General features: G+C 44.3%; 1 protein-coding gene and 1 non-coding gene across 2 annotated transcripts; one reads left to right on the top strand and one right to left on the bottom strand.

Moving 5' to 3' along the window:
* Positions 1-345: 345 nt before the first annotated feature.
* On the bottom strand, positions 346-14,969 carry LOC100301263 (NACHT, LRR and PYD domains-containing protein 2). The gene is made up of 7 exons (XM_002695413.6): positions 12,902-14,969; positions 12,268-12,438; positions 8,583-8,753; positions 6,771-6,941; positions 5,934-6,104; positions 2,676-2,843; positions 346-897 (listed from the first exon to the last, which is right to left on the bottom strand). The coding sequence occupies exons 1-7, from the start codon at positions 14,557-14,559 to the stop codon at positions 594-596; spliced, it is 2,814 nt and encodes a 937-aa protein (XP_002695459.4). The 5' UTR covers positions 14,560-14,969; the 3' UTR covers positions 346-593.
* On the top strand, positions 6,252-6,324 carry TRNAG-CCC (transfer RNA glycine (anticodon CCC)). The gene has a single exon. It is a non-coding gene; the product is annotated as a tRNA-Gly (tRNA).
* Positions 14,970-15,073: the final 104 nt, after the last annotated feature.

The raw sequence follows: 15,073 nt of genomic DNA, 5'->3' as shown, positions 1-15,073 counted from the left end.
TGGTATCCAAAAGTCTTAAAGTTACTATGGGGGCTTCCCTGGTGGCTCAGTGGTAAAGAATCCACCTGCCAATGCAGGAGATGCAGGTTTGATCCCTGGGTGGGGAAGATTTCCTGGAGGAGGAAATGGCAACCCACTCCAGAATTCTTGCCTGGGATATCCCATGGACAAAGGAGCCTGGTGGGCTAAGGTCCATGGGGTCATAAAGAGCGGACACGACTGAGCACACAGGCATAGGGAAGAAAAACAGAAGGAACGCACATAATCATCTCTGAACTTTGTAATATTTTTTCCTAGACTAAGTATGCCAGAAATGAAGTTTACTCTAAGTAAGCTGTTGGGTGTGTGAATAAATACAGCACCAGACAAAGTGCTTTGCTTTTTATTATCCTTGTGAGAGAGAACATTTTAACATCAAGTGGGTATGTGACTTGTGTGGATATTCCCAGAAACCAGAGAGTGAAAACCCAGTGTTTAGTTCTACATTCTGATCCAGTGATTGACATGTGGCATTCTGGCCTTCATGAACAAGATGTCTTAGAGATATCGGGTCACCCCCTTTGGGGACACGTAAGAGAAATATCTCAGCGCGTTCAGGAAAAGAAGTCACAACATGAGGATCTGGTTGTTCTGGCATCATTGCATTCGATGGTCAGTCTGGGATTGTTCTCCTTCACATCCTTCAACAGCCTCTGGATTTCCACGGTAGATTTGTCCATCTTCAACCTAAGCGTCTTTAAGGAGCCATGGTTCTGTTTTAAAGCCTTAAGAAGCACCACGATGCCACTCTGTCCCCAGGCGTTCTGGCCCAAGTCCAGTGTTTCCAGGCTCCGGCTGCTGACTAGAGCGGAGGCGAGATGCTGACAACTGAAAGGGGTGATGGAGCAGCCCCAGAGCCTGTAGAGGAAGTAGAGAAAGCCACTCATGTAAGCGTGTTCTTAATGGAGAACCTACTGGGTAGCCAGGCACACCCTTACTCCCTGGGGACCTAGTAGGGAAGACATGAACGTTATTCTCTTCGTGGAGCTTATTTTAGCCACATCAGGTCATGTTGTCTTGAAGACGGGATAATGGTATTAGAATAAAATAAATAGGATTATTAAAACAGAGGAGGGTTAGGTAGATTGGTGGTAGTCCATGAATTCCACATTGGAAAGACGATATGAGAAAAAAGAAGTAGAATACAGAGTGAACCATGATGATAACTGAGCAGGTGGAAGTCAGGATAGCTGAGATGCCAAGTTCACAGGGCAGCAGAAAGAATGGCCCACTATTACACAGAGTGAAGTAAGTCAGAAAGAGAAAGACAAATATCGTATATTAACACATCGATATATACGGAATCTGGAAATGTGGTACTCATGAACCTGTTTGCAGGGCAGCAATGGAGATGCAGACAAAGAACAGACTTGTGGACACAGTGGAGGAAGGAGAGAATGGGACGAATGGAGAGTAGCAGCATTGAAACGTATATTACGGGATGTAAAATTACACAGCCGGTGAGAATATACAGTTATGACACAGGGAGCTCAAATCCGGTGCCCTGTGATAACCTAGAGGGGTGGGATGGGCTAGCAGGTGGGAGGGAGGTTCAAGAGAGAGGCAACATACATATACCTATGGCCAATTCATGTTCATATATAGCAGAAACAAACATGATATTGTAAAGCAATTATCCTCAAATTAAAAATAAAAGTTTTAAAGTATTCAATAAACAATTTAAAAAAAGAAAGAGTGGCTCATACCTAATTATAGGATCCCATAGACTCTTGTTGGAGAAGGCAATGGCAACCCACTCCAGCATTCTTGACTAGGAAGTCCCATGGACAGAGTCTGAGCCTGGTGGGCTACAGTCCATGGGGTCACTAAGATTCAGACACAACTTAGGAACTGAGCACATAGACTTTTGTAGGCTATTATGTTGGGTAGGCCAAAAGAGTTTATTTGGATTTTTCTGAAAGCTGTTATGAAAAAACCCAAGTGAAAAAAAGCCAACACAAAAAACCTTCAGATTTTTATCCACAGTGACCCAAGGAACTTTTGTGTCTTGAAACACACGTGCTGTGGCCTGGCTTGCAAGCTAAAAACATCTCAGGGTGATGGGTTGAGACCCGACATCAGGAAATCAAGAATCAAAACCCACAGACTAGTTCAGAGACAATGGCATAACCTCTATGACACACTGACTGAGGCAAGTCAGAGAAAGACATATCATATGATAATGCTTATGTGGAATCCAAAGAAATAGTACCAAAGGGCCTATGCAAAACAGAGGTTGAGCCACAGATATTGAAAATAAATTATGGTTACCAGAGGGGAAGAAGGCTGCAGGGGTTTAAATTGGGAGCTTGGTATTGATACAGACACACTACCATATATAAAATAGATAATAAGGGCCTACTGGATATAGCACAGGGAACTCTACTCAATACTCTGTAATAACCTATATGGGAAAAGATAACTAAAAAAGAGGGGATATATGTGTAACTGATTCACTTTGCTGTAGAGTAGACATTAGCACAACACTGTAAATCAACTATACTCCAATAATTTAAAAAAAGAAAGAAAATGAGCCACAATGCCATGAAAAGACAAAATTTCAGTTGTTCACTGCTGGCAAAAAAGAAAAACCAAAAATATTTTCAAACATCTTTAAAATGAAGAAAACAACTTACCCTAGACATTTCAGGTTACAATTTGGTTTCTTCAAAGCTTCATAGAGAAAACACAGTCCGGTGGCTATGGGGTTGAAACCCAGGTCCAGGCTGGTGAGGCTGGAGTCTCCCTGGAGAAGCTTTGAGATGTACTTGCAGCCATGTCTGTTTATGTTGCAATGACGCAGTCTGCCAAGACAGTTGTATGAAGAAATTCGATTATCCCTCTGTGACATACACCCTGTGATGTGGCAGTTACGTCCAGCTATTAATACTTATTTTCTATGTCTAGTCACATGCTCTCGGGTAAGCTTGTACATAAAGACATGCAAATGGAAGGACTTCCCTGATGGCCCAAGAAGAATCTGTCTTGCAATGCAGGGGACACAGGCTCGATCCCTGGTCGGGGGAACTAAGATTCCACATGCTGTGGAGCAACTAGCCCTCCCACCCGACACTGCAACTACGGAGCCTGCGCTCCATGATGCAGCCAAATTAATGCATTAAAAAAAAAAAAAAAAAAACACGCATGGAATGATGAGTGTTTCCACCCTGCCTAGGTGGTAGAGTGTTCAGCTGGCCTTCATCTGCCCCCTTTCATTTTGGAGAAAAAGACACACACCCGAGATACAGGTTTTCCTTCCATGACAGCATGTCATGCAGGTGAAGGGATCTGGGTTCAGACAGATCTGAGACAGAATGTGAAGCCTCCTTTCTTTCCTTCACAATCAGGTCTTTGGGATTCCATGCTCCTTGTCTCGTGTTTTATTTCAAGCCCTGTATTTGTCCCAGCATAACTCAGTACACCAAAATCTTCACATTCCTGACTTTGAGAGGCTGTGTTTCTCATTAAAACATTGTAGACTCACCAAGAAGCTTAGATGCCTACAAATCCTCCTGACCACAGAGAAAGGTGTTCCCATGATACAACTAGACAGATCTCCCCTGAATACCTTGTGCCCCAAGCATGGCGTAATAGCAACAGAGTCTGAAGTGACAAGACAATGAGCAGGTGGATGGTAACTGGACCAAAAGATGCCATGCTCTGTACTGTGTGAGACCCTAAAAAACTCATACTTGAACCTGGGGAGCTTGGGGAGAGGAGCCAAAGCAAAATCTAAAATTCCCAGTTTTGACAGCCTACAAAATGAAGGTTTGGTCAAACAATGCCTTTATGTTTTTAAGATAATGATCGTTGACAACTCGATGTACAAAGATGTGACCATGGGCAAACTCAGTGACTAAACTTTGGTTTTCTAATTAGCTAATATCAGCACAACTGAAATAAAGGTAACTATATCTATATGCAGGTCAGGAAGCAACAGTTAGAACTGGACATGGAACAACAGAATGGTTCCAAATAGGAAAAGGAGTACATCAAGGCTGTATATTGTCACCCTGCTTATTTAACTTATATGCAGAGTACATCATGAGAAACGCTGGACTGGAAGAAGCACAAGCTGGAATCAAGATTGCTGGGAGAAATATCAATAACCTCAGATACACAGATGACACCACCCTTATGGCAGAAAGTGAAGAGGAACTAAAAAGCCTCTTGAGGAAAGTGAAAGTGGAGAGTGAAAAAGTTGGCTTAAAGCTGAACATTCAGAAAACGAAGATCATGGCATCCGGTCCCATCACTTCATGGGAAATAGATGGGGAAACAGTGGAAACAGTGTCAGGCTTAATTTTGGGGGGCTCCAAAATCACTGCAGATGGTGACTGCAGCCATGAAATTAAAAGACGCTTACTCCTTGGAAGCAAAGTTATGACCAACCTAGATAGCATATTCAAAAGCAGAGACATTAGTTTGCCAACAAAGGTTCATCTAGTCAAGGCTATGGTTTTTCCTGTGGTCACGTATGGATGTGAAAGTTGGACTGTGAAGAAGGCTGAGCGCCGAAGAACTGATGCTTTTGAACTGTGGTGTTGGAAAAGACTCTTGAGAGTCCCTTGGACTACAAGGAGATCCAACCAGTCAATTCTGAAGGAGATCAGCCCTGGGATTTCTTTGGAAGGAATGATGCTAAAGCTGAAACTCCAGTCCTTTGGCAACCTCATGCGAAGAGTTGACTCATTGGAAAAGACTCTGATGCTGGGAGGGATTGGGGGCAGGAGGAGAAGGGGACGACAGAGGATGAGATGGCTGGATGGCATCACTGACTCGATGGATGTGAGTCTGGGTGAACTCCGGGAGTTGGTGATGGACAGGGAGGCCTGGCGTGCTGCGATTCATGGGGTCACAAAGAGTCGGACACGACTGAGCGACTGAACTGAACTGAACTGATGGCATGTGCTTGTAAGGATTTTTTTTAATTCTTGTAAAATTTAGTAGAATACCTGATGCACAGTAAGTACTAAGTATCAGACATTTTTTGTTGATTAGACACCTAAATCAACTCTGCCTTTAGAATAGGAAAGTCTAATGTAAGTGCTGCAATATTTAAGACAGACAACCAGCAAGGACCTACTGTACAGCACAGGGAACTCTGCTCAGTGTCGTGCAGCAGCCTAGATGGGAGAGCAGTTTGGGAGAATGGATATATGTGTATGTATGGCTGAGTCCCTTCACTGTTCACCTGAAACTATCACAGCATTGTTAATTGGCTATAACCCCCAATATGAAATAAAAAGTTTTGAAAAAAACTATCACAACATTGTTAGTTGGCTATATTCCAATATAGAATAAAGTTTAAAAGTAAAAATCTAGGAGGCTAGATCTCATGTTAAGCAGTCTTACAATAAAATTAGTAATCACAATGAAAATGATAATACATTTTTAAAAATGAAAATGATGAAGTCTTAAAAATTAAAAAAAAACAGCAATCTGTGTGACATCATACAGGAAGTTTTATATTCTTCTAATGAACACTATTGAGGGAGAAATGACATTTTCCTTTTCTCTCTCTGTCACTATAAACTGAATTTCTGATTCTGCTTTCCAGTCTTAAACCCTACTGTGTAGCTCAATCCACTCCTAATTACTGGCAGATTTCATGCGAATTTTCAGAATATACACAGAACATCAGGCCTGAGAATTAACTGCTTATGTTGAATTCTCAGGAGAAAGAGGCTGGCAGGTCAACCTTACTCTTTAAAAACATGCAGGCATTAGCATCTGTTTCTACCTGTTCTTTTCCTAATTTCCACCAGGATCTTGCTGCTTTCATTCAAGAGGAATTATCAAGTGCTCCAGGGTCTGTCCTACGTGAATCCAGGTGTGTATGTATACATACAACACACAGACACACACACACACAAAAGCCAGCAGGGACTTACACCAAAGTCTGCAGCTGACATTCAGGGTAACGCAAGCCCTCGCACAGAATCTTCACCCCGCCATCCCCAAGGTCATTCTTGGCCAAGCACAGGTGGGTCAACCTCTGGTTGACAATCAAAGCAGAAGACAGCTCCTTACAACAGGCTTGTGTAAGCTGACAGTTCTCCAACCTGTGAAAAAGCACCACATACGTGGTAAGACATTTCCAAAGTTCAAACTTCTCAGCTGACAGCCCTTCTTGAGAGTCCCCACCTGCTCTATCCTATGCTAGTGATCAAAGCCCAAAGGACCAGGAATGAGAGAAAAGCAGGCAAACTTCCCTGGTGGTCCAGTGGTTAAGACTCTGCACTCCCAATGCTAGGGGCCCGGGTTCGATCCCTGGTCAGGAAACTAAGATTCCACACGCTGTAAGCAACTAAGACCTAGCACAGCCTAATTAATTAATAATATTTTTTAAATGTGGGCTTCCCTGGTGGCTCAGTGGTAAAGAATCCACTTGCCAATGCAGGAGATGTGGATTTTATCCCTTGGAAGATCCCCTGGAGGAGGGCATGGCAACCCACCCCAGTATTTTTGCCAGGAAACACCCATGGACAGAGGAGTCTGGTCGGCTATAGTCCATTGGTTGCAAAGAATCAGACATAACTGTGCGCACACACACACACACACTTTTTTTAAGCATGCATCACCCACCTGGGACCAAAAAAGGGAATCAGGGCTCTCCCCCAGTAAGAAGTCCCATAAGATTTGCCCTGTAAGTCTGGTCTTACCACTGCTCTTCTCTATGTGACTCCAGACCTAAGATGAAGATGCTCCCCGGGAAAAGAGGGACTTACGACAATTTCTGCAGGACGCACTTCGGGTGTCTCAGAGTCAAACACAGCAATTTGACACCCTCATCCAGGAACTCACTGGCCGTGAGATCCAGGCATTTCAGGGACTGGTTGACTTTGAGCGCCGAGGAGAAGTCAGCCCACTGCTGAGTGGTGTCAGAACAAGACCCCAACCTGTGGGATAAATGGGGGCAAGTCATTCTTCTGGGAGGGCAGAGACCCTGTCAGCTTATTATCCTTCCCTGAAGACTCTACCTCTGACTCTCATCTCATTCTACTCCAACACGTGTCAAACCCTGGCCTGAAACAGAGCTCCTTTGTTTCCTCAAGTATCTCCATGCCCATTGGGTCAGCACACAGCCTCATCGCTAAGAAGAGAGAAACTCCATGATACAATTCTGTGTGAAGTTTTGCCAACGTGGTCTGCTATTTTCTCAAACCCCACCTTTTACATCATCATTTTTCTTGAACTAAGTCTGTCCTAATTCCACTTAATATTTTTTAATCAATCTTTTTTAGAATATAGTGGCCTCTATGATGTTATATTAGTCTATTGTATGACAAAATGAATCAATGACACATATCCATATATTCTCACCTTCCACTTAAATTTAAACATGATTCTAATAGAAAAAAGTTGATGCCTGATACTCAAACTTCAACTTCAGAAGTTATTAGGGAATATGCTAACTAAAACAAGGAGGAACAATTGAATACTTAGGCAGCTGGGTCCAAAGTTTGAAGTTTGTGTTGCCAGAATAATTGGAAACTTCTGTGGATCAAAATGAATATGATACAGCTATTTTAGAGAACATCGGGGCAATCCATTAATCCATCACATGGGGTCTGAAGCTCAGCTGCTCTTGTAGATACAGATCAGAATACAGGACTTTAGGACAAGCTTGTTTAAATCATGGCTCTGCCCCTTACTACATTCGCAATATTTACAAGTTTTTGTTGTTATTGCTCAGTCGGTAAGTCATGCCTGACTCTTTCAGACTTCAGGAACTGCAGCACACCAGGTTTCCCTGTCCTTCACTATCTCCCAGAGTTTGCTCAAGTTCACAAGTTAGTTGAACTTTTTAATATTCTTTTTTTCTTTCATCTGTACTTTGGGGAGAGAGGATACCTTTTAGGTCAATCAAATAAAGAATATAATCAATCCATACTCTGCCTACTAGAATATATGTCATAAGTAAACCTGGAGCTCTTAAAAACCAGTGCCTTTCCTCCCTCAAAGTTTAACCTATAAAAAGGACACTGTAAGTTAACTTAAATAATTTGAATACAAGGCAAAATGTAAAGTGTCTCAAGTCAATGAGCAAAACTAGGAGACTGTGTACCAGCCATTTGTCATTTTGAAGATTTGGTAATCCACTTAGAAACATCATTTATTGAGGGCAGGAGGAGAAGGGGACAACAGAGGATTAGATGGTTGGATGGTATCACCAACTCAATGGACATGAGTTTGAATAAGCTCCTGGAGTTGGTGATGGACAGGGAAGCCTGGCATGCTGCAGTCCATGGAATCACAAAGAGCTGGACACAACTGAGCAACTGAACTGAACAGAGTAATAGATTTTTTTTCTAATTTAATGAAATTCTGAGTGTTTCTTTGCATTCAGGGCTTACTAGTCAGTCCAGAAGACTAGCTGGCTGGGGGAAGATTATTGGCTGACATACCATCAATATTCTATTAATATCTGGGAATATGCTCCCCTGTTTAGCATGGTGCCCGATCAGCATAGCAATCTGCTGTTTTGTTCAGAACTCACAGCATCCTTATGCTGAGGACAGCAATGACATGAGATCTACCTCAGATACTGAAGATTGCATCTAGGATGTTTCAGGATCTCACACAACAGCAGCAGCAGGATCTTATCACCACGGACACTGCCTTCCAGAACCAGGTGTGTCAGAGTCTTCTTACCAATGAAAGCCAGACAGAAGTCCCGGTAAGCACTGGCAGGAGAGACATTTTTAATCCTGAAAGTGAAAGTGTTAGTCACTCAGTTGTGTCCGACTCCTGCAATCCCATGGACTCTACCTTGCCAGACTCCTTTGTCTATGGGGTTCTACAGGCAAGAATACTGGAGTAGGTAGCCATTCCCTTCTCTAAGGGAATCTTCCTGACCTGGGGATAGGGAATATAAAAAGAAGGGGTTCTGTTTTGTGTGTTGTAGATGGATGGTGCTGGGAACACAGAGTACAAGGATAAGTCACAAGTCAAGATTGGGATAGGGAGACATTTCATGCAAAGATGGGGTCAATAAAGGATAGAAATGGTATGGACCTAACAGAAGCAGAAGATATTAAGAAGAGGTGGCAAGAATACACAGAAGAACTATACAAAAAAAGATCTTTATGACCCAGATAACCATGATGATGTGATCATTCACCTAGAGCCAGACATCCTAGAATGAGAAGTCAAGTAGGCCTTAGGGAGCATCACTATGAACAAAGCTAGTGGAGGTGATGGAATTCCAGTTGAGCTTTTTCAAATCCTAAAAGATGATGCTGTGAAAGTGCTGCACTCAATATGCCAGCAAATCTGGAAAACTCAGCAGTGGCCACAGGACTGGAAAAGGTCAGTTTTCATTCCAAACCCAATGAAAGGCAATGCCAAAGAATGCTCAAACTACTGCACAATTACACTCATCTCACACACTAGCAAAATAATGCTCAAAATTCTCCAAGCCAGGCTTCAACAGTACGTGAACCATGAACTTCCAGATGTTCAAGCTGGATTTAGAAAAGGCAGAGGAATCAGAGATCAAATTACCAACATCCATTGGATCATCAAAAAAGCAAAGAGAATACCAGAAAAAAACATCTACTTCTGCCTTACTGATTAAGCCAAAGACTTTGACTGTGTAGATCACAACAAACTGTGGAAAATTCTGAACGAGATGGGAATACCAGACCACCTGACCTGCCTCCTGAGAAATCTGTATGCAGGTCAAGAAGCAACAGTTAAAACTGGACATGAAACAACAAACTGGTTCCAAATTGGGAAAGGAGTACATCAAGGCTGTATATTGTCACCCTGCTTATTTAACTTATATGCAGAGTACATCACACAAAATGCCAGGCTGGATGAAGAACAAGCTGCAATCAAGATTGCCGGTAGAAATATCAATAACCTCAGATATGCAGATGACACCACCCTTATGGCAGAAAGCAAAGAAGAACTAAAGAGCCTCTTGATGAAAGTGAAAGAGGAGAGTGAAAAAGTTGGCTTAAAACTCAACATTCAGAAAATGAAAACCATGGCATCTGGTCCCATCACTTCATGGCAAATAGATGGGGAAACAATGGAAGCAGTAACAGACTTTATTTTCTTGGGCTCCAAAATCACTGCAGATGGTGATGGCAGCCATGAAGTTAAAAGACGCTTGCTTCTTGGAAGAAAACCTATGACCAACCTAGACAGCATATTAAAAAGCAGAGACATTACTTTGCCAACAAAGGTCCATCTAGTCAAAGTTATGATTTTTTTCCAGTAGTCAGGTATGGATGTGAGAGTTGGACTATAAAGAAAGCTGAATGTTGAAGAACTGATACTTTTGAACTGTGGTGTTGGAGACAACTCTTGAGTCCCTTGGACTGCAAGGAGATCAAACCAGTCAATCCTAAAGGAAATCAACCCTGAATATTTATTGGAAGGGCTGATGTTAAAGCTGAAACTCCTGTACTTTGGCCACCTGATGTGAGGCACTGACTCCTTGGAAAAGACCCTGATGCTGGGAAAGATTGAAGGCAGAAAGAGAAGGGGATGGCAGAGGATAAGACGGTTGGATGGCATCACTGAATCAATGGACATGAGTTTGAGCAAGCTCCAGGAGTTGGTGATGGACAGGGAAGCCTGGAGTGCTGCAGTCCATGGGGTCACAGAGAGTCAGACATGACTGAGTGGCTGAACTGAACTTACTTGTAGAATTAGTCAATGGAGTGATATGTGGAAAGAAGAGAAGGACAGACCACTAGGGGAAGCAGTATATGATGATGAGAAGGAAGATGGAATTCGATGGTAAAGGGTTTGATGCTCTTTTCTTTGCTTATGCTGATCTTCTGAGAAACTCTCTCTATCCTTTTTTTTTATTGTAGGGGAACAAAATTTGTCACCCCAAAATGTCTCTTTGATGTGAAGATTATTTCAAGTTGAGAATAAACAAGAACTGAAAACACTTGGGAAGACATTTTGATCTTTCCCCTAACTTCCTGAAGAATTTAGATAGTTCTGTTCCTTTAACCAAGCTTCCCTTGGTGGCCCAGTGGTAAAGAATCCACCTGCCAATGCAGGAGATACAGATCTGATCCTTCATCTACCAAACATTTGATTTCCATCCCCAAGTGATTTGCCTTCCTCCCCTTTGAAGTCCCAAACCACAACCCTTATCATCCTTTATTCTCTTTAACAGAAGGTTGTAGTTAACATGAAGATTTCAGTCACTGGGGTAGTTGCTCAGTTTTTCTGGGTCTCTCCCATGTATAGATGCTATTAAATGTTTGATTTTCTTTTCCTAATCTGTCTCATATCAATTTCATTTTCCAACCAGCCAGAAGTATAGAGAGAGTTTTCTTCCTCTCAGACAGTATTATGTCCTTTATTTCTTTCAGCATTAAGTCCACACACAGCTTTTCCTCCTCCTCAATGCCTGACTTTTTCTGGAAAAAAATAAATCACTTCCTATCATATCCCCATGTAGTCATTTGCATTTCCATACACAGTTTTCATTCAAGCTACAGTAAGTTATGGACTATAAGTCAGCAAATAAGTTACAGACTCCTTGAACATATGGACCATTAAAGGCTGCATGGAGGACTTCTCCAGTGGTCCAGTGGTCAAGAATCCACCTGCCAGTGCAGGGGACACAGGTTTGGTCCCTGGTCCAGGAACACTCCACATGCCATGGGACAACTAAGCCCACGCACCACAACTACTGAGCCTGCACTCTAGAGCCCATGCTCTGCAACAAGAGAAGCTACTGCAATGAGAAGCCCCCGATCTGCACAACTAGAGAAAGCCTGTGAAGCAACAAAGACCCATGATAGCCATAAATAAGTAAATTTTTTTTTTTTAGGCAACTATTCCAATTCTTTATATTCTGACCACCTGACTGGATGGAGCCTGATTTGACATTCCAATACTGCTTTCAGATTTTAAATGCCCATTGCAATCCATCCTAAAGGAAATCAGTCCTGAATATTCATTGGCAGGACTGATGATGAAGCTGAAACTCCCATACTTTGGCCACCTGATGCAAAGAGCTGACTCATTGGAAGAGATCCCGGTGCTGGGAAAGATTGAAGGCAGGAGGAGAAGGGGACAACAGAGGCTGAGATGGTTGGATGGCATCACTGACTCAATGGACATGAGTTTGAGTAAACTCTGGGCGTTGGTGATGGACAGGGAGGCCTGGTGTGCTGCAGTCCATGGGGTTGCAAAGAGTCAGACGTGACTGAACTGAACTGAACTGCAGGATCAGCTGCCACTTACACAACTTTCTGGAGATGACAGGTGACGTGGGTTATCTGCTCGCAAAGAATCCTCACCGAGGAGTGACTCAGGAAGCTTTCCTTCACATCCAGAAAGTTCAGGTTCTCATTTGAACTGAACACAGAGCAGAGATCTGCCCAGAGTTGGAGAGAATGATGGTCGTGCTGTGACCTAGGAGAAAAGCACAGACAGGAAAGTCTATGAAAGAGAACCATCAACAAAAGGGCAGGGGTGGTGGAAAAACTGGTGAGCTCTTCAAAAGGTACAAACATCTGGTTGTAAGATAACAAAGCCCTGGGATGTAATGGATGGCATGGTGACTATTTATGAAAACAAAATTTTTGAAAAGAACTGGCAGGGGAGGAAATTATATGAGATGTCTAGAACATGCGAGCCCACATGTCAACAATGACACTAAAAGTAAGGTTCCAAAGCCCCCATTCCTCATCTGAATATCGTGTTTCTCAGCTTTAATGGTGACACGGCAGGAAGAAATTTCAGTGAGAACTCAGACCCTAACCCAGAAGGAGTCACAGGAGACTCTGTCCTCTTCCTAAAACAGTGTGAAGCTGAAGATGGGAGAACTAGGAAAGTAAAACAACAACAACAACAACAACAACAACTGAGTTCTTACGTTTCATTCTGAGGGTCTGATTTCAATGCGGGATCATTCTCCAGGAATATCTTCTTTCCTACCTGGAGTGAGATCTTCTGTAAGTTGGCACAATGTTTAAGGCAGAAGGAAGACTGCATCATTTCGGATGTATTCATCAAGTGAATGGACATCTCCTTGACATGGGCCATGGCATCTTTCACGAGCTGCTCCTCCTGAGACTCGTACAGACAGCTCAGAACCTCCTTCGTGTCCGTCACCGAGAAGGATTTCTTCCCATGGGGCATCAGTGTGTATTTCAGTAGCTCCCGCTTGATCTCCGTTGATACCAGACAGCCGAAAGTCGTCTCCAGCTCCATGGCCCTTCTTTCGTTGCAGAGGCCAAACAGGAAGTACCCGACGTGGGTCAGGCTGGGGTTCTTCAGCCTTTCCTCCTTGGACAGCAGTTTCCCCACATCCCCAATGTGCCACCGGCGGCCGCCCAGCCCTTCCTCCTCTTGCTCTTCTGGCTCCAACACATAGAACATGGCGGCCAGAAACTGCTGGACGCTGAGATGGATGAAAGAGTAGCAGGCCTCACCGTCTTCGCTCTTCTGAAGAATATTCCCGTCCAGGAAAGGACAGAGGGCAGACGGGTCCACGCCAAGTCGCCTGAGGTCTTCCCCATCGAACACAGAGCTCTGCGTCCACACGCCCTCAGCAGCCAAGAGGCACAGGGGCTTGAGCGGAGCCTGGAGGCCCCGCCTGGGGCCGCCGCCATGCGGCGGGGTGAAGCGGCCGCAGAGGAAGCGCAGGAACAGGGCCGTGGTGGTCCTGCAGGTGGCGGCGGGGTCCTCCCCCCTCTCCATCTGCTGTCTCAGGCAGGTGCAGACCATCCAGCACACGGAGGGCGCCGAGCCCAGCTGGAACAGAGCCGCGTTGTTCTTCATCAAGTCGAAAGCTCGCAGGGCCTGACTCTCCTCTTCAAAGTGTTTCAGGAAATACGCCTTCCGGTCCTCCTCCAAGAAGCCCTCCATCTCTATGAAGAGCGGCTGTTCTGTTAAGAGCCGCAGCTCCCGCAGGGCTCCCGGTCGGGTGGTGATGAGTAAGGTGGCCTTGGGTAGCATCTTTCTCTTCAGTAAACTCCCCAGGAGGACGGGCACCGGCTTCTGCTTCTTCCAGTCGCCACATATGTCGTGGATGAGTGCCCCCGAGGGGACCTTCAGCTCATCAAAACCATCGAGGATGAGCAGGACTTTCTGTGCCTGGGCCAGGATCGCCGGTATGTCCTCCTGCACATGTGGCCAGTTGGCAGATATCAGCTCTGCAAAGGTGCACGTCCGCCTGTGGTTGAGCCCCTTGCAGCTGAGGTAGAAGGCAGAGTTGGAGGTCTCTGCCAGGTCATCCTGCATCCAGTCCAGCATCAGCTCCTTGGCCCGTGTGGTTTTCCCGACGCCAGCAGGACCATAGAGCACCATCGTGAGTGGGGTGGACTCTGTGGGTGCCTGCGGGTTCAGGTATGTTATCAGCTTGGGGCTTCTCTGGGTAATGTTGTAGTGGAAACCACCGTCATCTCCTGACCACAGTATATCCTTCCAGACGGAGAATTTCTCCATCGTGTTTGTGTATCTCCTCTTCGCCTGTACTGATGTGCAAGGGGAGAGCATTGAGGTGAAAGTGATTATACTCAACTGGAACATTCATACTGTAAAGGACCAGCATTACGGAGGAAGAAATGGGCTTCCCCTCTCCTGGGTTCTTCTGACTGGTCTAAGAATTAAATTGACGTCAGATGAATTAACAAGAGAATAAAAAAAGCATTTTAATAACAAGAACGAGAACCCAGGAAAACTGAATTAACTCAACAAAATGGCTGAAACCCTCCACTTAAAAATTATCTTCAGCTTAAACAAAAAGAGGCTGCTGAAGGTAATAGCTTTGAACTCAAAGGGGAGGAGGGAAATACAGGTGAAGATGGAAAAGCAAATGTTTGGTAAAGCATCGTTTGGGGGGCCAGCAGAGACGATGGGACTCAGGGCAGACTCTGAGCACCAAGTCCTGCTGGTTTCTCCCACTGTCCTCCACCCATGTTCTTTGCAGACATCTCTGATGATAGAGACCCTGTTCCCAGAATGATGGTTGTTGTTTTAGTCGCTCAGTCGTGTCTAACTCTTTGCGACCCCATGGACTATAGCCTACCAGGCTGCTGTGTCC

Source organism: Bos taurus, chromosome 18 (genome assembly GCF_002263795.3).
Source record: "Bos taurus isolate L1 Dominette 01449 registration number 42190680 breed Hereford chromosome 18, ARS-UCD2.0, whole genome shotgun sequence".
Lineage (NCBI taxonomy): Eukaryota > Metazoa > Chordata > Mammalia > Artiodactyla > Bovidae > Bos > Bos taurus.
Note: the sequence above shows the minus strand (reverse complement) of the source record. Positions and strands in the feature narration are given on the sequence as shown.

Bases quoted from the DNA above. Each gene is read 5' to 3' on its own strand.
- LOC100301263 (XM_002695413.6), bottom strand. From the start codon at position 14,559: ATGTTCCAGTTGAGTATAATCACTTTCACCTCAATGCTCTCCCCTTGC. The intron at 6,105-6,770 runs GTAAGTCCCTCT...GCTTTTTCACAG, and splicing joins TGCGTCCTGCAGAAATTGTC to GTTGGAGAACTGTCAGCTTA. The intron at 2,844-5,933 runs GTAAGTCCCTGC...CTGTCTTGGCAG, and splicing joins TGTCAGCTGCAGACTTTGGT to ACTGCGTCATTGCAACATAA.